At 36.9% G+C, this 26,554-nt stretch overlaps 1 protein-coding gene across 32 annotated transcripts in view; it reads left to right on the top strand.

The window, feature by feature from the left end:
* The window catches only part of LOC123311439 (basement membrane-specific heparan sulfate proteoglycan core protein), a 148,733-nt gene that overhangs the window by 115,808 nt on the left and 6,371 nt on the right, over nt 1-26,554 (top strand). For 15 of the 32 annotated variants that reach the window (XM_044895392.1, XM_044895395.1, XM_044895402.1 and 12 more), the window contains 40 exons: nt 110-220; nt 669-896; nt 1,142-1,255; nt 2,232-2,375; nt 5,633-5,857; nt 6,642-6,767; nt 7,691-7,801; nt 8,394-8,621; nt 10,719-10,988; nt 11,113-11,160; nt 11,263-11,277; nt 13,474-13,701; nt 14,139-14,276; nt 14,352-14,600; nt 14,722-15,125; nt 15,201-15,506; nt 15,561-15,887; nt 15,945-16,099; nt 16,157-16,367; nt 16,454-16,594; nt 16,718-16,999; nt 17,059-17,264; nt 17,388-17,616; nt 17,682-17,846; nt 17,933-18,126; nt 18,725-19,004; nt 19,130-19,571; nt 20,252-20,512; nt 21,211-21,362; nt 21,602-21,776; nt 22,232-22,383; nt 22,502-22,899; nt 22,954-23,216; nt 23,283-23,700; nt 23,754-23,920; nt 24,300-24,431; nt 24,489-24,680; nt 24,766-25,026; nt 25,087-25,350; nt 25,543-25,680. In XM_044895392.1, coding sequence (XP_044751327.1) covers nt 110-220; nt 669-896; nt 1,142-1,255; nt 2,232-2,375; nt 5,633-5,857; nt 6,642-6,767; nt 7,691-7,801; nt 8,394-8,621; nt 10,719-10,988; nt 11,113-11,160; nt 11,263-11,277; nt 13,474-13,701; nt 14,139-14,276; nt 14,352-14,600; nt 14,722-15,125; nt 15,201-15,506; nt 15,561-15,887; nt 15,945-16,099; nt 16,157-16,367; nt 16,454-16,594; nt 16,718-16,999; nt 17,059-17,264; nt 17,388-17,616; nt 17,682-17,846; nt 17,933-18,126; nt 18,725-19,004; nt 19,130-19,571; nt 20,252-20,512; nt 21,211-21,362; nt 21,602-21,776; nt 22,232-22,383; nt 22,502-22,899; nt 22,954-23,216; nt 23,283-23,700; nt 23,754-23,920; nt 24,300-24,431; nt 24,489-24,680; nt 24,766-25,026; nt 25,087-25,350; nt 25,543-25,680 — 8,550 coding nt within the window. Of the gene's footprint in view, nt 1-109; nt 221-668; nt 897-1,141; nt 1,256-2,231; nt 2,376-3,336; nt 3,475-5,632; nt 5,858-6,641; nt 6,768-7,690; nt 7,802-8,393; nt 8,622-10,718; nt 10,989-11,112; nt 11,161-11,262; nt 11,278-13,473; nt 13,702-14,138; nt 14,277-14,351; nt 14,601-14,721; nt 15,126-15,200; nt 15,507-15,560; nt 15,888-15,944; nt 16,100-16,156; nt 16,368-16,453; nt 16,595-16,717; nt 17,000-17,058; nt 17,265-17,387; nt 17,617-17,681; nt 17,847-17,932; nt 18,127-18,724; nt 19,005-19,129; nt 19,572-20,251; nt 20,513-21,210; nt 21,363-21,601; nt 21,777-22,231; nt 22,384-22,501; nt 22,900-22,953; nt 23,217-23,282; nt 23,701-23,753; nt 23,921-24,299; nt 24,432-24,488; nt 24,681-24,765; nt 25,027-25,086; nt 25,351-25,542; nt 25,681-26,554 lie in introns of all 32 variants that reach the window. The other 17 variants (XM_044895393.1, XM_044895394.1, XM_044895397.1 and 14 more) reach the window with 17 other exon arrangements.

The following is a 26,554-nucleotide window of genomic DNA, read 5'->3' on the forward strand; positions in this document are numbered from 1 at the left end:
TATAGTTCTCTCCATACATTTTTGTTGTCGATAATCTCCATTCTTCACAGCTAACTCTTCCTTTTCGATTTCAAATCCGATCAAAGGTCGACTTATATTCAATTTTCAGCATGCCTTCTGGACGATTTCCATTGTGCAAATGGCTTCTGTATACCTCCTCAGCAGAGATGCGACGGCATCCACAATTGTCAAGATGGTTCAGACGAAGACAATTGTGCTAGTATGAAATTTTTGCTTTTAAAGGGTTTAATTTTGGTAGATTCGAAAATTACTGGGTGGCTTCGGTGGTGGTTCATTACTACCCACAATAAAAAATTGTTGGTCTGGTTATAAGGTTCAGGTTTACGATCTAGAGAAAAGAGCCTCTTTCCTCATTCTGAGATAATGAATAAGTATTTATATCAAATTTACTAATAATGAAATAAGTCCATGAGAAAAATTTCACCTACTCGGGGTATGCCATATTAGGTTAAAATAGTTTGGAGGAATATATCAATGTTCTTCATCAATAAATTCAGTTTTTTTTTTATATAAAAATCAAGTTTTCATCCCAGTTGATGTAATTTCGAATTATAAGAATCTATCTAATCGTTCTTTATCTCAAATGACGAAGAGAGTGTCTTTCGCAAACGATAAAACTCATCCCAAAACGCTTCTCTTCGGAATAGGCATAAAACCATGCACAGCAGATGAATGGCGCTGTTCTAATGGAATGTGCATCCAAAGATCCTACAGATGCAATTCTGTGAGAGACTGTACAGACAATTCAGACGAAGTCGGTTGCGACCAATGTAGAATAGACGAATTTAAATGTGAAAATGGTACCTGCATCAATCTTTCCCAAAGATGTGATGGTAGAGCTGATTGTTCTGCTGCAGAGGATGAAGCATCATGTGGTTAGTTGATATTTCTCTTTTTGAATTAGATAAAACTGATTGAGGAATCGTTTTTTTTGTAATTTAATCTGAAAATACCAAAAGTATTCAAGGTATTCGCTTCATCGTATAATGTTACAGAGTGAAAACCTAAATACGCATCCTCTGCTTGAGTATCATTCATTTTTCGAAAAAAAAAGACGTTTCGTATCAATTTTTTTAAATCAGTTTTTTCCTCAATTCACCTTGTGTTTTATGCGGTCCAGCAAAATGCAGAAATGATGAGTTCAAATGCACAAATGGTCAATGTATACCCGTTGGACAACGTTGTGATAGAAGGCGTGATTGTGAAGATGGTAGTGATGAAAAGTCTTGCAATGGTAAGATCAGTTGTCGTCGACTATTACTCTGTTGATTTTTTCGTTTTTATTTTGTCTAATGGGCATCTTACTGTGTTCACTCTTCTTCTCTCTTTGACGTTTCATGATCTATTCTTATGTGATTCTTCTGACACTTTCCTACTTGTCTACTACGTTATTCGAAAGAATTTCTTGTTTTTATTCCATATCTCCACTGTACTCTTTCTTGTTTTTCTCCTCGAAGTTCAAGGATAAATACTCTATAAATCTTATTTCCTTTTTCTTTTCAATGATTTTTTTTATGCGTTGGATATTTTATTTGTATTTTTTATTTTGGTAATTTATTGGACAATGTTAGCAAGAGTTGTAAATTTTGATATAAAAATGCGTAATAAGGCTTTGTAAAATATATGCTTCAGCTGATATTATGTTTGGTGTCTGAAATATCTGAAATGGGATAACCAAATCAATAGAAATGTGGAAAATCATCTTCAAAGCTTCAGTATACACATATTTATTGATCTGAAATTTCCAAATAAAATTTTCCTAATGATATATAGTTGAGTACAGTGAGTTTTTATACAAGAGTTACCCTAAATACAATTCACTGATTATATACTTCAGTTTGTGTAATACCACATATTGCTTGTATGAAACAATGACAGATATTTTCTATACTAGTGGGAAAATTGACCAACGCATCAGTTAAAATCTATTCAGGATGCTTCACACTATTATTTTCCTATAATAAGGCAGCAATCCATTTTATCCATAGATTTATGTGTGGGAAATCCAATTCCCTATAGTTATAGAAATTTATACTTAATTTTTCTGAGAAATAATTCGAATCGATTCGCAAAATTCGAATTTTCCAATGGAATTTCATCCACCAAACATAGGTTCCCGAATTTATAGGGAAAATTGCATGATTTTCTCCATGATTATTTGCTTGTTTTTATATGCTTGCATGTTTTTGCCATGTGGATGACGCATGCAGGTCACAACTTAGTATGCGTGCCAGGTTTTTGGAAATGCCATGATAATTTCTTATGCATTCCAAAAAGTAGACATTGTGACGGAAAATTCGACTGTCAAGATCGCAGTGATGAAAGACACTGTGGTCAAGCCAGCAATCTTACAGGTAAAATACTTCTTCAGTATAAATACTTCCATCAATTGATAAATTGCTCGATATTGAAATTGAGAGGTTTTTTCATGTTTGGGATTTTAGTATTGAAAAGGCACTGAAAAGATCTTTTACAACTACCACAGATCACATAACCAGTTTGATTTTTTTTCTCGAAGAAATGATAATTTTCTAAAGTTTTTCCTCTTATTTTGAGTACCTATATATGGGAATTCGATTGGTTCAATGATATCAGAGTTGATTCAGTTATTCAGAATTTATACCGTTTTCTCCATACATTTTTGATAAAATTTTCAGTATTTCGTATCGGAATGTCTGTTCAAAATTTGCATAATTCTTTTTCTTTTAGCAAATGAGCACTTGTACTGTCAATAAAGCTACTTTTTATTTATCAATTGATGGTTGGTGACTTTTCTCTACTTCAATCAGTCCCAATGTCTCTTATCATAACTCCTACTAACCTCAATATGAACATATACAGAGTGAGTAAAAAGTGAAGCACATAATTCGAATCTTCCTTATAATAGTAGGTAAATACCGAAAATTTGAATCTTTCGCGTTACTTCTTAACAACTCTGTATAGACTTATTCAGAAAAAAACGCATGATGCCTTGCCTTATTAATGTGGAGGTTGAATATACAGGGCGAGCCCTAAAACATTCATACTGACAATTTTTGACGTGCACGATTGAATACTTATGTCAGTTACCAACTGATGGATGAACTTCTTCCATGTGCGGCATGTTAAGTGAGGGTTAACGATGAATAAAATATAAGGCATGTTTAATTCCGGAATGCTAGGAACAATTGGTCATACTTTGTGATAACGATTGAGGGAAGACACTCACATAACAATGAATAGAATGCGGGTTGGTGGAAACAATCGAAACTAACTGCACGTGGTCAAACTAGTCAATTAGATTTTTACTGAAATTCTTCATCATTTTATCATCAGATGCGGGAAGAAGATGCGAGAGCAGCGAGTTTGAATGTGCCGAAGGTTATTGTATCATGGGTTATAAAAGGTGCAATGGTATTGTCGATTGCCCGAGCGGTAGCGATGAAGATAATTGCCAACCGTATCCTCCTCCTGGTAGGTTTTTCTTGACTCTCTAAGAATATAACGGATTTGTGCATAGATACTGAGTTTGTGCTACGAGCAGCGCAATTCGTTATAGTTCAATCGATATTTTTTTTAAATATAGAATGTAGATAATGATGGGAACGAATAAGCAGATTTTTTCAATTGATGGAATACGTGAGCTATTTGCAAAAGCAATTCAGACTGCAACATGTGATATACAAAAATAGCTTGATGAGTACGAAAATAAAGATAACCTCTAGGCATTCCCCATCAGATTTGGTGATAATATTTCATTATTGAAAGGCAGCAATTGATCGAAATTTCATTTATGCCCATTCGCACTGACTTATCTGAGGCATGTTTAACTTTGAGGCTTAATTATCTCTGTATTAGTTATATGAGTTGATTTAATGTTAAGCCCGCCTCAAATAAGTCGGGGCATATGGGCATAAATTGACGTTTTTTTGTCAAATGATCCCCACAATACCTCAGTGAGCCTCTGTCACCAACCATAAGTCTCTCGCATAACTCGCATAACCGGAACCAACAAGAAAATGCAGCAGCAAAAGAAAGGTTCAAAAGAATGAAGCGAACGAGATACTCTCTGAAGGAATCGTCAAGGGTTAGATCTGAAAGTATCTGGATATCACTAAAATTTGCTTCAACTTCTTATTGGCTTCCTGGCAGACATTGCTGCCTTAGGAAGCAAGCACCTCATGAGGATAGGTCTACCAGAAACTGGCCAATGATGCTAAAATGCTTTGGTAAATACAAGGATTTAACCTCCCTCAAGCCATGCCAGACACTGGAGTTCATTTAAACTCTGAAACTTGAGGACGAGCTCTGTAGGATGGTATGGCGTTGAAACAGCTCTGATGGAAATCACAAAAAACCTCAAGGTTGCAGTGCAGTGCCTAGAAAAGGCTACTATTTCATCAATCGACGATGATGCCTTGGTATCAGGCATATATTAGAGAGGGTTCAGGTAGGGAAGGTCACAGAAAGAGAAATGCAGAGCGGAAATAGTTATTTTCGACTTACTGCAACAAATCGCAGGACCATATCAATTTTCAGCCACTTGGGTGCTCTTGAAAAGTTTCGGCATGAAATCTTATCGATTGCACCATTGAAGGCTCAATACCAATACTAAATTTGAAAGAGATCTGGACTCTCATGTTTATTTTCAAGTGAAACCAATTGGAAAAAGAGCAGCAGTTCTAAAGAGTAAACTCTTCTGTTTGATATTGGCGATATTTGGATAAGGTGGTAGAATACTTCCTTTTCTTCAACGCCTTGTCAACATGATAAGACTTCGTATTAAGGATGTTCTCAATATCTTGTCATGGCCTCTTCGATTCATCTCTATAATCCATTAGGTATTTGGTAAGTTTAAAGATGCATACTGAGGAATTAGGTCAAGAGGAGTCGACCATCTTTCAATCAACTGCTGACCTCTTTCGATAAGAAGTATTCAGTCTTAAAATCCCTCTGGGAGGAAAGGCGCCTAATTTTTACCATATATTTTGTAGTCGTCGAAAGCAGGTGCCATCCCTAATCGTTATTGTTCGATATCAATACAATTCGTTTACATGGAAGAATTCGAAAATATTTTTTCACATATTCCACAATGCTTCTGCTTTTCTGCGCATGCTTTCAAAATGGAAACAGTCGACACATCATGCGCCTTGAACGAATTCAAATGCCACGATGATACTTGCGTCGACTCAACATATCGTTGCGATGGGATACCGGACTGTACTGACAAAACCGATGAAATTAACTGTAATGATGATTTAAATTACGAAGATTACAACGGTATGTATTCTTCGAAGGTAATTTCTGGTAGTTCCATGTTTTTCGGTATTATTTTGTATGGTTTTGAATGTTTTGGTTTCGTAGATTGGAAACCATCTACTATTTGATTGGTAGTAGTGTAGTTGTGTAGATATTTTACTATGTATATTCACCTACTCCTAGTGTTTTGATCAGTAGATCATTCAGTCAAGATAAAATAGTGGAACAACTTCACAATTTTAATGTTTTTGCTGTTCACATTTTGTCAACTGAATAATCTACTGAAGGGCTATCCATCAACATCCATTGGTCCAAGAATCATTCCACCATCCATTTGTACTTTTGAGATCATGTTATTTCATTTTTCGAACAGCATCCGCTTCATGTGCCTATGGGGAAATTAAGTGTAAGGATGGATCATGCGTTTACGGAAAGAAATGCGACAGAATATTCGATTGTTCAGATGGTTCAGATGAATCTGAATGCGAAACGTGCAGTCCAAGTCAGTTCAAGTGTGCTAATGGCGATTGCATCGAAGAATTTCTCAGATGTGACTCGAGAATCGATTGTAAAGATGGTTCGGATGAGAGAGATTGCGGTATGTTTATGGTGTTCTGGAATCCTTTCTCAGGATAATTCAAACAATCTTTTTTCTCTGATTGATGTTTGAAACTAGAATATGTTTGCAATCAACTCATGCTTGATTTGACGATTTGATTTTGTATGTTAAATATTTAGTGCCTAATTAGTGCCTATTAGTGCCGTATAAATCTTTGACAGCACCATTGTAGTTTTTGAGTTACACGAAAATATCTGTTTTGATACCACGTAGCCATCTATGGAGCGGTATGCGAGTCATTCTCTGCAATAGATTCGTCGTCAGTGCGTCATTTTATTATTACCTAAAGCGGCTCACACACATACGACTTAGGCCGCCAATCTTGGTGCTGAGCGTGAAATCAGCACCAAGAACTTGAATTATCAATTTCTCAAAAACGACAATGGTGCTGTCAAAGATTTATATGGCACTAATAGGCACTAATTAGGCACTACATATTTAACACAGTTTCAGAATTAGTGCTTTAAACTTTTCGCTAACTTCACGGACCCCTTGAAAAGTGATAACTGCTTACTTACTTGCTGTTTGAAAATTGTCAGTTTTTGTCAACTCCTAATTCTCTTTGCTTCTCCGAGAAAGGATATCCAAGAAGAAGAACTCAAGTGTCAAGGAATAATTGGAGAGTAGAAGTGGAAATTTTCAATAAAAATTCTGATAATCAATCTATAACTGCTCACATGAAATTGTAATTTGTTTGGCTTGAAATTTTCCACTTCCCTTGCAGAACCATCTTTTCAATACTAAATTTTCCGTTTTCGCACAGTATTCTCATGTCCCGGTGGGCTTTTCCGCTGCACTGATGGCTTATGTCTGGACCCAAAACAAAAATGCGACGGTTATGCTGATTGTAATGATGGCTCCGACGAAAAAGATTGCATTTCGAACACCAGTAGGTCGAAAAAATTAAACTACCTTGTCTGTCTGATGCAGCTCGTAGACATCTCTATCAATTAACGACTTCACTGAATTTCATTCCTGCGATTTGTAACTCATATGGATTCTAGCATCAATTTTCAAATAACGACATCATTTTTCCTTAAGGAATTGCCATAAAACCTTTCATATCTATTAAATCGAAATACCTAGTGATGTTTGTCTGTAGTACTGATGGTTTAATGTGTCAGTCAGTACAGCGCAGCATCACAGGTACATATCTAGATGATAGTTTAATTTTTCTATTGTACCTATTCATCAGAATTTGAATCCATTAAGTTACTGCCTTTTGCACCATTTCGAAAGTAGTTAGATTTGCACATGTAGTTAGAAACTAATATTAAAAATAATCCTTCGATAATGGTTAAGAAGAAGTGTTGTAGGTATGGAAACCTCCCAAGTCCTCTATTTCATTCTGGTTTTATTAAAATTTTACCAACAAATCAGTTTCAAGAATTTTCCATTTGAAATTCATATTGAACTTTTCTGCGAAAAATCCTGTATATATTTTGGGATTTTTGGGTTCGTGTATCATTTTATTTATCTCCAATTCTCCAGCATTCAGGATCCCATTTTTCAGTATTATGCTATAGTTTTCTTTTTCGTAATTGATATTGTTATATTCTGTATGTTTTGGATTTATTTCATAACTAATTTTGCATTTTTTTGCCCCTGTTATTCTTCTTTCGCCATACAAAAGAAGAAATCTATTATCTTCGAATGAATTATTATCCTCCACTATTGTTGTTTGAGACATATGAACATAAAAGTGTTATAGACTAATTTTCTACTAATAACATGAGTGATTCTTTAGACTTTCTCAAATTACTGTTAATCAGTTTTTGCTGATCCCACATATTATATCGCTCTGATTTTTAGCACGATGTAGTCAAAACGAGTTCACCTGTTCGGATGGATCCTGTATACCGGATTATTTGAAGTGTAATGGACAAAATGAATGTGATGATGGTTCAGACGAAAACGATTGTCGTAAGTATTTTTATTGTTCCCTTATGTTCGTACGATTTCATTATTACGAATATATGTGTTGGGAAAGCAATCGATTTTTATATCGTATAAGATAAATTTTCCCTTCATGCCTTCATCCCTTTCCACAAGAATATATTTTCACTGATGATCTCCTTTCTTAAAATCCAAAGATTTCATATTTTCCCTCCCAATGACTGAGCTGATCAATATATGCCCCCATTGAATTATTAACTGTGAATTTCTCTCAATAAACAAAATAATACGGAGTGTTTATTCATCATTTGTCTGTTTCCTGAGACAACAACTTTACTCCATAAAAAATTCATGTTATTAGATGGATTGGAGATATAATCTGTGTGGCTGATGCTTTTGGGTCGTCAAACTAAATATTTGCTTTCAACCAGTTGAGAAATTTCACTGAATTAAGGTTTTGATAACTGTCAAACAGATACATTATGTATTTCACCCTCAATAAGAAGCAAATCCATAATTTTTACTCCAGTAAATCAATTCACAAATTGAGAAAATGTTTACGCCTATGATATAAACTGTTTTATATATTTTTTGTTTTATTATAATTTTCGTTCGAAAGCTTCATGCCGGGAAGACGAATACCAGTGCGAGAACGACCAGTGCATACCAAAGAACAGGGTCTGCGACTCAAGACGCGATTGTTCGGACGGTTCTGATGAGTACAACTGCCAGTCGAAACGTTGTTCATCCTCAGAATTCATCTGCGGAGATGGAAGTTGTATCCCCATCTCCTTACAGTGCGATGGCAAACCTGACTGTAGAGATAGAACGGACGAGGAAGATTGTCGTAAGTTGATTTTTATTGTTGGTGAATTCAATATTATCCTCTTGGTTATGAAAGTCAAATTCCTAAATTTTGAAGATGTCATTTCACACTCTTTTTTCTATTTATTTTTAGTATCCCCCGAGTATTTTCCGCTTTTACACGTATGACTGTTATTTTTCTTTAGCTTTCCACAATTTTTTTCTAAAATGCGCCATATTTCTGCAGAGATTCGCTTTGAAATGTTTGAGATGGGCTGATAAAATATCCATATAGGAAAAATAATCAGATCATCTCCAATCGCTCAATCAATTATCCTTTAACGATGAACCCTTCGCATTTCAACACCTTCTTGTTTTCTCGGAGCAAAAACCTTCAAGCCAATTATAAAACAATATTCTCAATGGACAAAATGAAAGTGAATGTGATCGTTGTCTTTTCTTACTCTTTCTTATGTATGGGTACTTGATAAATTCACATAAACTCAATCCTTCATTCTTCATCCACATATTTGCTTACCTTATCCGAACAATCCGAAATCGTGGAATTGAAAATGAACCTAGGCATGTCTCTTCTGAGAAATGTTTCAAATCGAATCATCTTGCACGACTTAGATGGTCAATGCTCTTACATGGAGTTTGTCTCGGAGCTCAAACGTTGATATGGAAGAAATTTTCTGTTAACACTGCGTATTCAGTGAAATTTTCTGATGAATTACATTTAGAGTTCTTTTATTGCAATTATTACTATTATTGGAGCTTTATTTATGAGAACAAGACAGTACGGGAATTGTTTTGTCCTCTATTAGAGAATTTCCTGGAAGTGAATTATTCCAAAGTTCCATTCAAGAATTCCATTATTTAGGATTAAGATGATTCTTCGTTTTAATCTTAGAATGCCCATATTTTTTATGCTTCTCTACACATTCACACCGCAATGTTTTTTGAAATACACAGGCATCATTAATTATCCTGATAATATATCGTTCAAATATACTGTATTGACATAATTTTCTGTAATTAATAAGTATCAATTCGCTTTTATTCATTTTTGACATCCCGAATGAACTATTTGTACCTACATAGGGTTAGATGTTAGCATATTTCCAAATAAACACTGAAAAGAGGAGAATTTAAATTACTTAAATTTTTGTTTGGGCCTTTTTGGCCAGGGATATGTGCCGGGCTCGATTGGTTCCAATGCACCGATGGTACCTGTATAGAATTTGCACTACGATGTGATAATTTCTACGACTGCCGAGATTTTTCTGATGAACAAAACTGCCTCGGTTAGAAATTACATTAATTGTGTGATAAATAAATGTTCCGTAGATTTTGGCGTATAGTGTATGTAGGCAAGGGTAAAATTGTAATCCATCCATTGATAACGATAAGATAGGTGTCTTTTTTTGATGATTCATGAAAGATTTGGTGCTTCTCTGAAGACCGTGAATATAATAAGTAGCGTGCCAAAGAATTAAATGGTTAATACCAAAAAGGTATTGATTCGAAAAAAATGAGAACCATTAAGCTGCCGGAAATACATTTTTGTTGAATTTGGACTATCAATTTTACCCTTACATTCAACGCCAACATGGAGTAGCTGCAAATTTGTAAATATTCATTACATGTAGTTTTCAACCATTAGTATTTTGTTCATAAGGAATTTTTCCATGGACATAGTGATAACTATTAACAAAGTAAAAACTTTATGATGATCAGGCATGGATGTTATCAGAAATTTACGATCAATCGAATATCTAAAAAAAATCGAATATTTTTATTGTAGGTAGTGTGTTGATTTTGTAATCAATTCCTGTTCTATTTCATTGAGGAAATACATGAATAATATCTCGCTACGTATGGATGATTTTTGTATTGTCGTAATGGATAGGTTATCTGGTTTATACATTCAACAGTCCTATAATCTGTTGTTTTTCTGCATGTTATATTTGATTTGAATGCACTTTTATAGTTTTGTCGATGACTCTCATTTTGGTTCATATGCACGCAAATTCTGTTTAATTTCATAATTTGGATATTCAGATTTTTGTACTAGTGGACGAGAATGAGATTCAGTTTCGTTTATTATTATTTTTTTTTATTTTTTACGTTTCGTTAGGATGCACCTTCGATCAGTTTCTTTGTGAGAATGGACAATGTATTGATGGCTCTTTAAGATGTAACAATCGTAGAGATTGTAGTGATGGTTCAGATGAACGAAATTGTCCTACTGAGCCCCCAAATCCTCCCACAGAACCACCGCCAACTCCTCCATCAAGATGCCCAACTGGCTACTTCCAATGTAGATCTGGAAACCAATGTGTGCCATACTCGCAAGTTTGCGATGGGCCACCTGATTGCTCTGATATGTCTGATGAGACTGATTGTGGTAAGTGAAATACTTGATCAACTATCTGTCACATGAAAAAATGTTATTACTCTGTATCTCATATTTTTTATTCATATTGGTTTTGTTCTCGAATGCGTTTAAATAAAGTTATGATATTTTTCAGCTAGACTTGATTTGAGGACGTATCCAACTTCCCAATCAATCAGAGAAAGTGAGTACTCATACATTCAATGAATTTTTCATTATATTTTTATATAATATCTTGATGTCTGTGTTATCCTATCTAATTATTTTTACTCATTTTTCGATGCAGACGTATACAAGAGTGGTGAGTAAATGACTATATGATCCCTTAATGAGGCTGTAAAATATTAAACGCCTTTACTTTCACGATCATATTAATTGAGTAACCAAGTACTCACGCTAGCATAATTCGAATGCAATAACGAATATTACCGATATATCACAACATACCAATTAAATTCACGTGATTATGGCCTGGTTTGAATTCGAAAAATTTTGTAAGTGAAATGTTTCCAATGAACATCCAACACTTTTTCAACACAGAGTTCTTGATTCCCTCATCAAGCTGATTGATACAGGTCATAATGATAAGCTCCACAAATAATTCTTCGTTGAAAACGAATAAAGGAAGCTTCACTAGAAAGCTAAATTACTAAAGCTCAACATAAGTTGTAACACGATAACATTGATCACAAGCACATTGAGAGTGAAACTGCAACTCAATCAACTGCAACACTCAGGAATACTCAGGATTATCCCCTTTGACCTTTCTATTCGTAAAGGATCAATCTAGCGACCGGTCAGAATTTTTTTTTTCGAGCTATATCGACCCGGGTCATTTTTTGTATAGCTTCGAAATTGTAGATTAAGAATATTTATTCAGTTTTCCTCCAACATTAGTATTTTGGGAAATAAATAATTTTTTGAGGAAAATTTTGAAAAATTTTGTCAAATTTAAAGAGTTGTAGCTCCCCAAAAAAATAGCACTGGACATATGCTGATTTTGTCACCCATAGATTGTTCTTTTGCAAATAATAAGATTCAAGTTTCATTCACCTACCGCGAACAGTTCGAATTTTATGATTTTTTCCGCGAAGGTCCAAAATTTCGAATTTTCCATCGACCATAACATAAAAAATAATCGTTTCAGCAGAATTCTGTTTGCATATTCGTAATCTACGCCCTCGAATTAGTAAGTGATTCAATTTTGGTGGCGATCAGAGAAATATGATTTTTTGCCAAATTTTCCATACATATGTATGGAAAAATTGCGATTTTCCGAAAAAAAATTTTGTGCTCCGATCGTAATGAAATTTATACTGCTGGATGATACGAGGGCGTAGATTACGAATATGCAAACAGATTTCTGCTACAAGGATTATTTTTCAAGTTACGGTCGATGGAAAATTTGAGATTTTGCACCTTTGCAGAAAAAATCATAAAATCTAAACTGTTTGCGGCAGGTGGATAAAAATTGAACCTTTTTATTCATAAAGAATCAATCTGAAAGCAAAAAAATCAGCATTCGTCCAGTGCTATTCGTATGGTTGCTACAGCACCTCAAATTTGAAAAAAAAATTTGAAATTTTTCACGAAAACTGATTTATTTCCCAAAAAACTCTCTCGTAAAAGGAAACTAATTGCATATTCATAATATACAACCTCGAATTATTCAGAAATATAATTTGGGTCGATATACCCCGATAAATATTTTTTTTCGGACTTTTTTCCTAGAAGGTACAAAATTTCGAATCGACCATAACTTAAAAAATTCTGTTTGCACATTCGTAATCTACGTCCTCGATTCATTCACTGGATCAGTTTTGGTGGCGATCTGGTAGATGTGATTTTTTACCAAATTTTCCATTTATGGAAAAATTGCGATTTTCTGAAAAAAATTTTGTGCTCCGATCGGAACCGAATTTATGCTGTTGACTAATTGTGGGGTGTAAATTGAGAATGTGCAAAAAGATTTTTGCTACAAGGATCATTCACTTTTACAAAGTTTTGCTGAATTTCGTAGATATCGTAACTTAATCTTCATCAGGATGAAAATTACCGCAGTTCGTATTATCAAAAATTGAAAAAACAAGCCACACTTCCACATAAAGAACGAACATAAAACCTCATCATTTATATTGTAGAGGGTGTCCCCAAAAAACACGCCAAACCTTCCAACTATTCATTGATTTCTTAAAAATCACTCTTCCAGATGCTCTCATTGGTATACTCGGAAAGATTGGGTCATTCGACCAGTGTTACTCCAAACATGAATTTTCGGGTCAATAAGGTTTGAAAAAAATCAATGTCGCGTGTGTGGGGAGGATTTATATGTTTCAGTTCGGACACCCTGTATGAGAATCATTTTATTTTTTATAATCACCCATCATGCAACCTCGAGACTAATTTCAACGCGCCTGAAATGCTTTAGATGTAAACGTGAATAAATAATGCGAAAGGACATTCCAATATTTGAACGCTCCTATCCATGTTTATCCAGATCGAGAGGTAGTATTCCAATGCAGGGATGAGGGACCTGTACGCGCACCCGTACGGTGGACCAGACCAAATGGCCTACCACTCCCGCCGGGATCCAAGGATAACAGAGGTCGCTTGGAAATGCCCAACATCAAAGTGGAACACAGTGGAGATTACATTTGCGAAGCAGTTGGATATCCTCCCACCGCAAAGAATGCGTCAGTCAGAGTACAGTTGACTGTTGAAAGATGTAAGTAGTCTTTTGGTTGAAGTATTTTCTCCCCTAATTGCCAAGCGTCGCGTAAGTTTCCTTTTAATCATGGGGTCTCGAATACCAAACACACACAATTTGAATTATTTTTCCTCGTTTCTGCTACTGGATTAGCCAAAACATCTAAGGGAGGTAAACTGCAATCTTCGCTCATTAAATATGGAGTCCTACCACCTGTTGATACAGAGTATAGAGGAATAGGTATAGTATATTGAAGAATCTGAGTTCATTTCAACTAATCTTCATATCTCTGTTTGCTTCCTTAATGATTTGTTGGTAAGTGATCGCGTATAATCTCAATATCAGATTAGGATAGGCTTGCTATTTTCACTCGAGTCTTTGCTATATAGCCCGAATTCCATTCCTTAGAAGCAGCGCCACTGACAGTTCACTAAACCTCAACTGTTATATTTCAGGGGTTCCACCACCTACGCGACCACCAACAGCCTGTGCAGCATCCGAAGCTACCTGTTCAAATGGTGATTGCATCCCGAAAGATGCTGTTTGTGACGGAAACAGAGATTGCACCGATGGCTCTGATGAATTACGTTGCAGTAAGTAAAAACCTCTGCTCATGAGTTGGTGAATAATTCCCTTTAGTTCCCAGAATAAATTCACTTTTTCTTCAGAACCCAACGGCTGTGAACCGAACGAATTCAGGTGTGCGAACAAACGATGCATCCTGAAGACTTGGAAATGCGATGGAGACGACGACTGTTTAGACGGCTCTGATGAAAAAGAATGTGAACCCAATCCACCGGGATCGATGTGCTCCTATCACCATTTCGCATGTCATTCGAACAACCAGTGCATCCCCAAGAGTTTCCAGTGTGACTTGGAAAGAGACTGCGTGGATGGAAGTGATGAAATAGGATGCTGTAAGTGCCGCCATTCTGCTATAGAATATTTATTATAATTTTCCCCAGTTGAGTGCTTTTGCTGGGGTAGCTGATTCTGTTTGAAAATTTTAAATGAATGTTTCAATTAATTGCCTTTCAGCCAAACCTGTCATATCCAGACCAGCACCACCTATGGTAACATTATCTATTGGAGATCTCTTCGAAATTTCATGTACAGCTGTGGGTGTACCTGTTCCCTTGATAAATTGGAGACGTAACTGGGGACACATACCGGCAAAATGTCGAACTACCAGCATTGATGGAGTCGGTACTCTATCCTGTCCAAACATTCAGCCTGAAGACCAAGGAGCCTATTCTTGCGAATCTATCAACATCAAAGGAACCACATTCGCAAGTCCCGACACAATATTGATGGTTAAGACTGAGAATGTCTGCCGACCAGGATATTTCAATAGCGATGCCCGGTCTGAGGCAGAATGTATCAAGTGTTTCTGTTTCGGACACGGTGGTCAATGTAGGTCTGCAGACCTCTTCATTTATCATGTGAGTTCGCACCTTATTTCAAATAAAACATGCTGAAAGCAGTAAACTCTAATGTAATCATGATAATTCTTTCAGTATCAACCACCATTCGACAACCTGAAAATCATGGGAGTTAGAGTAGACCCTATTACTGGAGCGGTGTCAATAAGGGATGAACCAATTTACAGGAATTCTGCACCTCAACTCACCCCGGTAGGCCTACAGGGAGTTAACAGTTACTTGCCTTCAGCTGAACCAATCCAGCCCAACCTCGTTCCATATTTCGCAATGCCAGAAAATTACCATGGCAACCAACTCAAGAGTTACGGTGCTTATCTTAGGTACACCGTGAATCATGGCAACAGAGCCTATGAAGTTCCTGGACCAGATGTCATTCTAACTGTGAGAAAATTCCACCAGTATTTCTGCAGAAATCTTGAGTTTTTGAAATTTTAGGGAAACAACTATGTCCTTCTTCACCAGAGCAGACAAGCGCCGGAAAGTTACAGAGATGAAAATAGAGCTGTTAGGTTCTTTGAAGGTGAATGGGTGATCAAGTCAGATAATGCCCCTGAAAGGGTAGCTACCAGAGAGGAAATCATGATGGCCTTGGCAAACATCAATAACCTCCTGATAAAACTGCAGTACAACGAAGGTGCACTGAATACAACCCTGTCTAATATAGTAATGGAATCTGCGGCCGTGCCTGACAACAATTTAGGAGCAGCATCCTATGTTGAAGAATGTACATGCCCTGTGGGATATTCAGGACTATCTTGTGAAGTAATATTAAAAAGAAGTGTTCTCTTATATAAATTTTCAAATTCTTCCTCCTTGTAGAGATGTGATGACGGTTACGAAAGACAAAGTAATGGACCCTGGCTTGGACAGTGCTACAAAGCGAAAAAAGAATGTCCACCCGGTACCTATGGTGATCCTGAACGCGGAATAGATTGTCAGACTTGTCCATGTCCTCTAACTAATCCTTCGAATCAGTGAGTATCAGACAAGTTTCAAACTACTTCAAAACTGTGAATTTTGTGCTATTTTAGGTTTGGAAGGACATGTTATCTTGGCCCAGATGGTGACGCCGTATGCGATTGTCCTATAGGTTACTCTGGTAGACGCTGCGAACAATGCAGTGCTGGCTATGAAGGTGACCCAACAGTACCTGGGGATTCCTGCAGGCCTCGACCTCAAGAGCTCTGCAGCAAAGCTGGATCTAAAGAAGCATATCCTATTGATGGGAAATGTAACTGCAAGGTAGGAGTTGTGTTTTGCATGCTACCAGTTGAATAGTAAATAGTCTGTATTGGAATGCATCTTGAGAGAAATAATTTCCTGTTCAGGATAATGTTGATGGACCAACTTGCAACCAATGTAAACCTAAAACATTCGATCTTAGCGTTGAGAATCAATTTGGATGTATCTCCTGCTTTTGTATGGGCGTTTCGTCTCAGTGTGTCAGCTCCACTTGGTACAGAGATCAGGTAAGCCTCATATATCTAGATAAATAGAGTCAATGATTTTTATGAAGGAAAGAATTAGAAGGTGCATTTATTTCGTTACTTTTATGCGAAGATTCAGAATTCATACTCATGATTTTTTTGCAGTTAAGCTCAGCATTCACTAGCTCAACCAACGACTTCTCCATTGTTGATATAGATGACAGGGATACTGCAATAACTGACGGAATCCAACTAGACTCCCAAACACGACAAATTCTTTACAGCTCATTCTCATCGCAGAATGTCTTCTATTGGTCATTGCCTCCAAGGTATCTAGGAAACAAGTTGACATCGTACGGAGGTTTCCTTAGGTACACCTTGAAACATGTACCTTTGCCTGGAGGTCAAAGTTCCAGAAATTCTGCGGCTGACGTTCAACTTATCAGCGTAAGCTCATATTTCCCATTTTTTTCGCATTAATTCCACAGAAAACGTTAATTTTCCAGAAAAACCACATCGATTTATTGTATTATGCTAAAGAACAATCTCCACCGAGTAACGAGGCTCAAACCTTTATCGTTCCATTATTAGAACAATACTGGCAGAGAAGTGATGGACAAGTAGCTGACAGAGAACATTTCCTGATGGCATTGGCTGACTTGAAGGCCATATATATAAAGGCAACTTACACTACAAACACAATGGAGGCAGCGTAAGTTTGTCATTATTCAACTTCATCACAAATTGAATGAATATAATACATAGACCAAACTTCTAAATCAAAATTGACTTGAATCGTATAAATTCGTACAATGAAGATTCTTTTTTATCGCAGACTTGTGTCGGTATCTTTGGACACTGCCAATGTCCGGAACACAGGATCGCCAGAAAGAGCTTCTGCAGTTGAACAATGCTACTGTCCCGAAGGATACAAAGGATCATCTTGTGAAGATTGTGCACTTGGATATACTCGTGGTGTGAATGGACTATATCTAGGTATTTGCGAACCCTGCAGCTGCAATGGACACTCCAACGAATGTCATCCAGAAACTGGAGAATGTATCGTAAGTTTCTTGTCATCGAAGAGCCTGTTCAATTTTGTGACTTACGTTCTTTTTGGAATCTACAGAATTGCAGAGATCATACCACAGGAAGATATTGTGAAAAATGCTTACCAGGCTATGAAGGTGATCCTCAGAAAGGCATACCATGCCGATACAGAGAAGGAACCTGCCAGTGCGATCCTAGAGGTTCATTATCAAATGACTGCTACAACGGAGTGTGCAGTTGTAAAGTAAGTTCAATATAGTTGATAATATATCATCATTCAATTACCTACAAGTATAAATAAACTTCAAATGATTATTTTCAATTTTCCAGCAAAACGTCCAAGGAAATTTGTGTGATAGATGTCGTCCAGGCACTTTTGGATTGAGTTTTAACAACGTTGAAGGTTGCCAAACTTGCTTCTGTTCTGGAGTGGCAAGGGAATGCAGTGAGAGTAATCTGTTCATTGAACAAATTCCCACACAAATCTTGGATCAAAATAATCATGGATTCACTCTAACTGATCAGTAAGTAACCCATATATAGTCAGCATCATTCTGGAGTAATTGATGACTCTTGGGAATGCTATTATTATTATTAGTATTGAATCGGTGACGTTCAACTTAGCTCAGTCTTTCAGCACTGTGACTTCTTGGTTTTTTAGTTTTACTATAGAAACAGCCTTGGCTGTTACTTCATAAGGATCCAGCACTGGCTTGCTAATATGTATGGTTTATAAGCACGTCGGTTCTGGATCTTGCATCCTATATATGCTCAGCTGTTTATTTTTCCAATCTACAGAATCTGTATGTCTCATCTGATGACTTTCTTATGCGGAGCAAAAGATATTTTTACCGACAGTGTCCCGCAATTACACAGAGCTCTTGTGTCAGTTTCAGAAGCTTTCACGATCAGTAAAGGCACCACAAATATTGTGGTTTTTGTGAGTCAAGGAGTGTTTCTCAGGAGAGATTTCTATTGCTATTTGATCGTTACGTTATATTGGTCTTGCTCAAGCCCACAAAGGGGTTCGGGTTTGAGCAGAAGTGTTGACAGTTGTACAGGATAGAGGTTTCATATTCCTGGCGGGAATGCTATCACTGAATTTTTTAATTCTTCTTACAGAAACTTACAGAGGAGGATCACGGACAATTTCCAATTCAACTTCGCAATCAACGAAATTTCCTACAGATTCGGACCTGGCGAATCCAGGTTGTACTGGTCCATGCCACAAATTCTAACTGGAAATCAGATCAGGTCGTACGGTGGCAAGTTGGAGTTCCGTCAGAGGTTCGAAGAATATGGTCGTGGTAGACCCATACAAGATCAAGACGTCATAATAGTTGGAGAGAAACTGACTATTTATTGGACCAATCCGGTTCCTTTGACTCCCGGTATTCAGAATGTGAGTAAACTTTTAGCATGAAGAACAAAAATAATTAGCATTTCAATATCATCACTCTCATTCCACATGACACTTCAACTTTGCCTATTTCGTTTGCTTTCTACTTCTTTATCAATATTTTTCAGAAAATCTCTGTTACCTTGAGTGCATCAGAAGGATGGCAACGACTGGACAGAATGGCTGGACCCCGACCTGCATCTCGAGAAGACATCATGATTGCTTTGTCGAATGTTAGAGAAATACTCATAAGGGCACAACCGACTGACTCGACCCAGTCATCGTCAATAAGCGATGTTACTTTGGACACCGCCATCGAACCTAGTACATCAAAGGGGACAGCAACTAACGTCGAAATGTGTCGATGCCCTCTAGGGTATGAAGGAACCTCTTGCGAATCTTGTGTACTAGGATACTACAGAGATGTGGAAGATACATCTGGAAGTCGTTTAGGCACCTGCGTCCGATGTCCATGTACTGAAAATGCCCATGGATGTAGCATGGGTCCCGACAACTATGTCGTATGTCATTGTACCCAAGGTTATACAGGCAGTAGATGCGAGAATTTCGGTAAGTCTTGATTATAAACCTTTTACTGAAATTTGAATTCAGAAATGAAGTACCCCATATTAATTCTGTGGATTGGAGTCCTGAATTCAGAAAAGCTTAAAGTTATTTACCTTCCAGAAACATGTTCGTCATGTTCTACAGAATCCGGGTTAACCATTGCTCGATCGATAAGCTTCATTCATCTGCCTGTCTGAATTTTCATTTCTGAAATTTACCAAATTTTTCGCAATGTTCCATTAAAAGCATGTTTGAATCGAATGAATTGCATGTATGTTCAATTGGTCCAGGACTACTAAAATATTTAATTTAAAACATGTTCTGCCAGTGTATGGAGTTAAAAATCAACCGAATATGTATACAATTCATCGAATATAGATGATTTCATTGTAGCTCTCGAACCAGAATCGATAGTACATACTTCTCGGGTAATCAGATTGAGATTAACTTCGCCAAATCATCTGAGTGACAGATAAGGTTATATAATATATTCACCTAAAACAACTGAATATTAAACCAATTCGAAAAAAATTGATATACTGATATGTAGGTACATATATGGTGAATCGACCTGAATTGGTGTGATAGCAATTCATCAATGATCTCTTTCCATTTGACAAACATGGAAAAACCATCATTTCCGTTGCATTAGCAAACCTTTCATACATTTTTAATTGATGAAGGTGTAAAAATCGAGATGAAACCACAAAATGTGGTCAAACCAGAAGGTACAGTGGTATCATTTAGTTGTAACTACACGCATCAGGACTTCTTACAATTAAGCGTTATGGAATATGGAACTGTCAGGGAAGTAACTTATGAGCCATATATCAAGTGGACCTCCACTGTTGATTGCAGTCCCCACATTGTCCAATGCCTGCTCAGAACGAAGGAAAATAACATTGTAGGCTTGATTTCAACGTTGATCTCGCCGCTCGGAAGAGGTTTGACTATATTTTTAGATCAAGGAGGCTTTTGTTTTAAAATCTTAATGTATATTGTCCACCGTAGGCTGGCGAAGTCTCTAAAAATCTATATGTACGTTAATCAGTGTATTAGATTTGTACCTAATTGTGAAGTAAATCTAATTTATTTGTGGTGACCACTCATCCTTCATGTGGTAATTGAAAAGCGGACATAGTGTAGAGAAAATATAGGTATATCTTGTTTACTAATTTTCTGTCTCAGTAATAAAATCCTTTCTATATGTACCCTACTTGGAACTGAAAAGCACCCTAACTACTTATTTATATGCTTACGAAATTTACCTTCCATATACTAACTCACTGGTACTAACATAAATGTTTAGTCCTAGTAAAAACTATATCTTTGATTCAACAAAGTATAAAGTTGAACACCTTAGCAATCTTCGTCAGTGCACTTCAATGTTCTGGTTAGATCGTTATTCAATTATTCCCCATCGTCATAATAGACCAGCCTATTAAAAGATTGTACTATTGTCAAGTGAATTCAAGAAATAATACTAATTATACTCGCGGTTGCATAAAATGTTTCTAATAGCACACGAGTGTTGCTTAATAAGGGATAAATGAATGATCATGAAAAATTGAATAACGATCAGTTGATTCAGATCAATTTTCATCAATGTAAATTTTCCTAATTTTTTTTATAACTGTTTTAGGCGAGCAAAATACCACTGATACTAACGGTGGTTCAAGCAACAGGCCCCCAGTCACTATCAATGTAACTGTAACTGCCCCAAATATTAGGATTTTCGAGATTGGAAGCACTTTGCGTCTCAATTGCTCAGCAATATCTTACAGGACACAAAGTGTAAGTTTTATATCGTAGTGTGAAATGATTTATCCACCATTTTCTTAGGTTTTCGTGTGGTAAGGATAACAAACGTTTTCTTCTTCGAACAATGTGAAGCATAACTTGAAATTCTGTAGTTTATTTCAACCGCAGCCTATTTCATTCAAATTATTTGGGGCCAACTGCTCAATAGCGAAATTTCTTTGATTACCCCTTACGAATAGCACTTTTTTCATTTCTTATATCTCTTTCTTTAGCCTGCATTAATTCACTGGACCAAAGACGGTGGCCCTCTACCAGAAACTGCAATAGATGATGGAAGAGGCATCCTCATCATCACCAACCTAAAGGTCTCTGACTCTGGCAGATACATTTGTGAAGCTCAGGATGGTTATTCCATCGTTACAAAAGATGTGACAGTCACAGTAGGCAGTGAGTATCTTTCTGATTCCACGTAAATTATCTACTAATCATTTCTCAAAAATTTCCCTTTGTTTCATGCCTTTCTCAGAAATTTCGCTTTCTGCATTGAACAAATCAGGTAAATGAACACAAACTTCAGTTCCCGGCCAGTTCTTATAAATATACTAGAATTGTAGAAATTCGTGAGTCTCATTCATTCGTTTTGGGTAAATAAGAGAGCTACTTTCGCTTTATTCTGATTTTTCGTTGAAGGTCTTGCTTGTTTGGCTGAGTTGCTTTGATAAGTAAGTTCATCAAAGTATGCCAATAACTCTTTGCCTCTCATAAGGGATTTTCAAGAATGAAATAAAAAGCCCTAAGCAGCAATTAAATTTTTACGTGAGAGTTCAGGTACATATCTGAATATATTGACAAAATTTTTTTGAGGTGTTACCGAAAATATCCTGATTTGATGATTCTTTCAGCGTCAGCTCCTGTTCGTCCTCGAGTCGTGGTCAACAACCCCTATGTGGATGTCAAAGAGGGACAGAGAATAGAAGTCCAATGTGCAGCATCAGGAAATCCTACCCCCAACTTCATTTTACAACGCGCAGATAATCAGTTATTGAATCCAAGGGTATGTTCATTCAAAGATAAGCTGATGTCAGCAGAGTAGGCCAATGGTTAATCTAACTGCTTTTTAAAGTTTTTCGATTCGCACGTTTTGCAGTCTCATTTATCTATTTTTCATTTAGCACTACTTCGAGAACGGCATCTTCAGAATTGACGAGGCAACCTTGTCAGACGCTGGACGTTATAATTGTATCGCTGAGAATCCATACGGATCTGATACAGCAACTTTCGATGTAGATGTAAGAATTGGCAGTCTTGTTCAAGTAACTATCGAACCATCCTCTGTAAGGGTCACTTCCGGACAATCATTCAGTCTGAGATGTCTGTCTCAAAACTATCAAAACGCGAGATGGAGCAAAGAAAACGGTCGTCTACCATACAACGCCCGAGAAGAAGGGGGCTTACTCATGGTGTCTAACGCAAATCAACAAGATTCTGGCGTCTACGTCTGTACTCTTACTGATTCTTCTGGAGCATCAGGCCAAGGCTCAGCTATCGTTGAAGTAATTGAAAGTGAAGGGTAAGGAAAACATTTCTTCCTCGAGCAACATATAGTCTATTCAATACGTTCCAGAGAGTTTCCAACAGTCAGAGTAGCACCAGAAACACTCAGTATCTCCAGAGGGTCATCAGCAGAGTTGAGATGCGATGCATATGGTTCACCCACACCAACCATACAATGGACCAGAGTAGACAGGAGTATGACGGATCATGTGGAACAAATTGGTTCGGTGTTATACATAAGAAACGCCGATGAATCTGATGTTGGTACTTACGTTTGCGTAGCCGTCAATTCTAAGGGGTTGGCACGTGCTCACGTTACTGTTTCAGTCACCAGTGAGTAAAACTGGATCTTTCAAGATCTCAGTGGTTCACTAGGTATATTTTTTTTCTTATCTTCAGGGGGCATGGTTCCTATCGTTAGAATTTACCCAAATTCGACACAGAACGTTATTGAAGGCCACTCAATTGATTTGGAATGTATCACAGAAGGGGGAAGTCCTGCTAGAGTGATGTGGGGTAGAAGAAATGGCATGCCTCTAGGAAGAGATGTTGAGCAGCTCCAAAGGGGAACCCTAAGGTTCAACAGGGTATCCAAGAACGATGAGGGAGAATACATTTGCACTGCGGAAAATGAAGCTGGAACAGTTTCAGCCTTGGCTAGCATTTACGTCCAAACTCCTCCAGAAATTCGAATTGAACCGAACGAGAAAGTCATTTACAGAAGGATCGGAGAACCTCTAACGATTCAATGTATGGCTAGTGGTTCACCTGCGCCATCTGTTTCGTGGTCCAAATATCCCGCCGCATCTATAATAAGGTATGTTCCGCTCATAATCTATGTTTCCTAGTTTTTATGACCTTTATTTATAGCGGTTCTGCGCCTTCTCTCAGAAGGGATTATGCTGTGCTCCAATTCAGACAGCTAACAAGAAATGACGAAGGCGTTTATATTTGTCAAGCTACTAGTGATGCAGGAACTACTCAAACACAAATTCAGCTATTTTTGGAGTCTCTACCAACAAGAGGTGACATTACCGGTAATAACTATTTTCTACTATATTTCAGTGCACAAAAAGTTCATAAAGATATAAAAATAATAATCCCTTAGTATCTCTTTTACATTTCAACAAAATATTAACTTGATTTTTCAAACAATCATTGATATAGGGAATCGAAGTCAGAAAGGTGAGTTACTTTGAAAAATCCAATAATTCAATTTCAATAGGCCGTTCGTTTTATCTGACTATTGCCTCTAAAGTAGGCAAATCAGATTTTAAATCTAGGCTATATTTGAATATTTGCACACAAAAAAACTTGCAGCAAAAATTCTCAAATATTCCATAACTGAGGAATCATTGTGAATATCTCCCATTAGCACTCTGTATAAAAGATCAGTTTTTGAACTCAATATTTCAGGTGAAGATGCTACATCAGGTAATGGCTACAGAGATTTGATTCCTTCCGGAAATGACAAGGACGTCAATAAATATACAGCTCCGGAAGGTACACAGGCAGAACTGAGATGCTCTATTGCTCCTCTCAACAACGGTAAAAACTTGCGTTTCCTAAAATTTCCGATATTTTACATGAAATTGGTTTCAACAGGCTTAGAACAAGTGGATACCAAATGGGTGAGAGCAAATAATTCACCATTACCGGAAAATGCGTTCGTACGTGGAGGAACATTGTTTATCGATAATGTCCAGGAATCGGCCAAGGGTTTATACAGCTGTTTGGGTACAAGGAGATCAACAGGACAACTATTATTCACCTTGAATGCATATTTAGATGTCATATGTAAGTTTTTGACTGGGTATGAACTGAGATTTTCGCAGATGAAACTCGAAAAAATGTCTTGCCTTATATTTATTCTCTCTTCTAGCACCTCCTAATATAACACTGGAACCAAAGAGACAAGTAGTACAACCTGGCGCTAATGCCTACATTCAGTGCAGCGCTACTGGCCAACAACCCATAACAATTACTTGGTCCCCTATGGGGCGAGAATTCCCATCATCAGTCAGTGTAAGGAATGGTCTCTTACAATTCAATAACATCAAACTCAGCGACGCTGGAAGATACCGTTGTACAGCAGTAAACTCAGCTGGTGAAGCAGATGCAGTTGCAGACGTTTTCGTTCAAGGTATGCAGATTCAAATTTCTCCGAGAAATACTATTCGATGGTGAAATATTGACTTTTCAGAAACCAGATACAGGCCATCAATTACAGCCATCAACAAATCTCCTGTGGTTCCTGTAGGATCTTCTGTCACACTGCAATGTCAAATTGAGAACAGCACCAGCGGTGATATCCGTTGGTCCAAAGAAAATGCGCCTCTTCCACAAAACTCATACATAACTCCAGAAAGGAACTTACAAATTAATAATGCACAACCATCAAACGAAGGAAGGTATTATTGTGAGATCGCTGGTTACGCAAAAGATTTTGTGGACCTCATAGTAACAGGTAAAACTGCATTTGAAATTTATATATTACATCAATTTTTCGTTATTTTACGTGCATCATCAAATAATACAATTATTCAGAATTGTTAGTGGTCAATAGAACTTGAAAGATATCCTTGGAAAACAATAACAAATTTCATGTCTTTTTCGATGAGAAAATACATATGAGTTACCATTACTGTGTGTATGTTAGATGCGCCATGGGTTTGCTCACCTGACCAATGGCAATGTAGGAATTTCAACTGTATATCCTACAAGAAAATCTGCGATGGAAGAGACGACTGTACCGATGGAAGTGACGAAGTGGAATGCAAAGCGAGATATCGACGGGGTTTGTCAATTGATAGAAGCTTTACCTGTTTTTTAGGCTAGCTGCTCTTTCGTGTATCCTGTCTTACATTCCATGTGGTGCTGGGATTGATCTTCATAAGCCTCTGACGATATCATCGGATCTCTTCAATTCTTTCAGTAAATGAGATGTAGCAGTGCTTGTTTGATGACATTCAGCAAATGCATAAAAATATTACTTTTGTTCTATCTTATATATACAGGGTTTCATAATTCAATACAATAATTCCCTGAGTAATTTTAAGGCAGAAAGTTCACATAAATGAAAATCCGCTTCAATTTTTCTCTTTCCGCCTCAAAATTACTCAAGGACTGTGCCCCTCGAATTATTGTATTCAAATGCGAAACAACCTGTATCTATTATGCAAGTATGGGCGACTTCACTTTTTTTCTGATCAAACTGGCATGAAAAGTTTCGAATGTGCTCTAAAATGTTGGATTCCTCATCTCAAAAGACCATTACCATTATGTAATATACAAATATACAATAGCTCTTCAATCTCCTACAGCAGGTTTAAGTGAGTGCGTGCTGTCTATAATGAGTACCTAGGTACCAATGTGCAATAACCTCCAAAAACTTTTTGTAAATATACAGCTTTAGCTTTCCGAGAAAAATTCCTTCTTGTACTTCTACAATTTACTATATTGAACAAGAAATATGCTTAGAAAAATGTACTATTCGCATTTTTCCTATGTATAAAACTGTATAAATCTATCTGTTACTCGAATATGGGTAGAAGCTCGTAAAGGTAAAACAGAATTGAAGCCTTTTACGAGATTGAATAAGGATCTTGTATTCATCACACATTATATTGCTTACATAGAAGCCTTTTTGTGTTATCTACTCTTTAGCGTGT

Source organism: Coccinella septempunctata, chromosome 4 (assembly GCF_907165205.1).
Source record: "Coccinella septempunctata chromosome 4, icCocSept1.1, whole genome shotgun sequence".
Lineage (NCBI taxonomy): Eukaryota > Metazoa > Arthropoda > Insecta > Coleoptera > Coccinellidae > Coccinella > Coccinella septempunctata.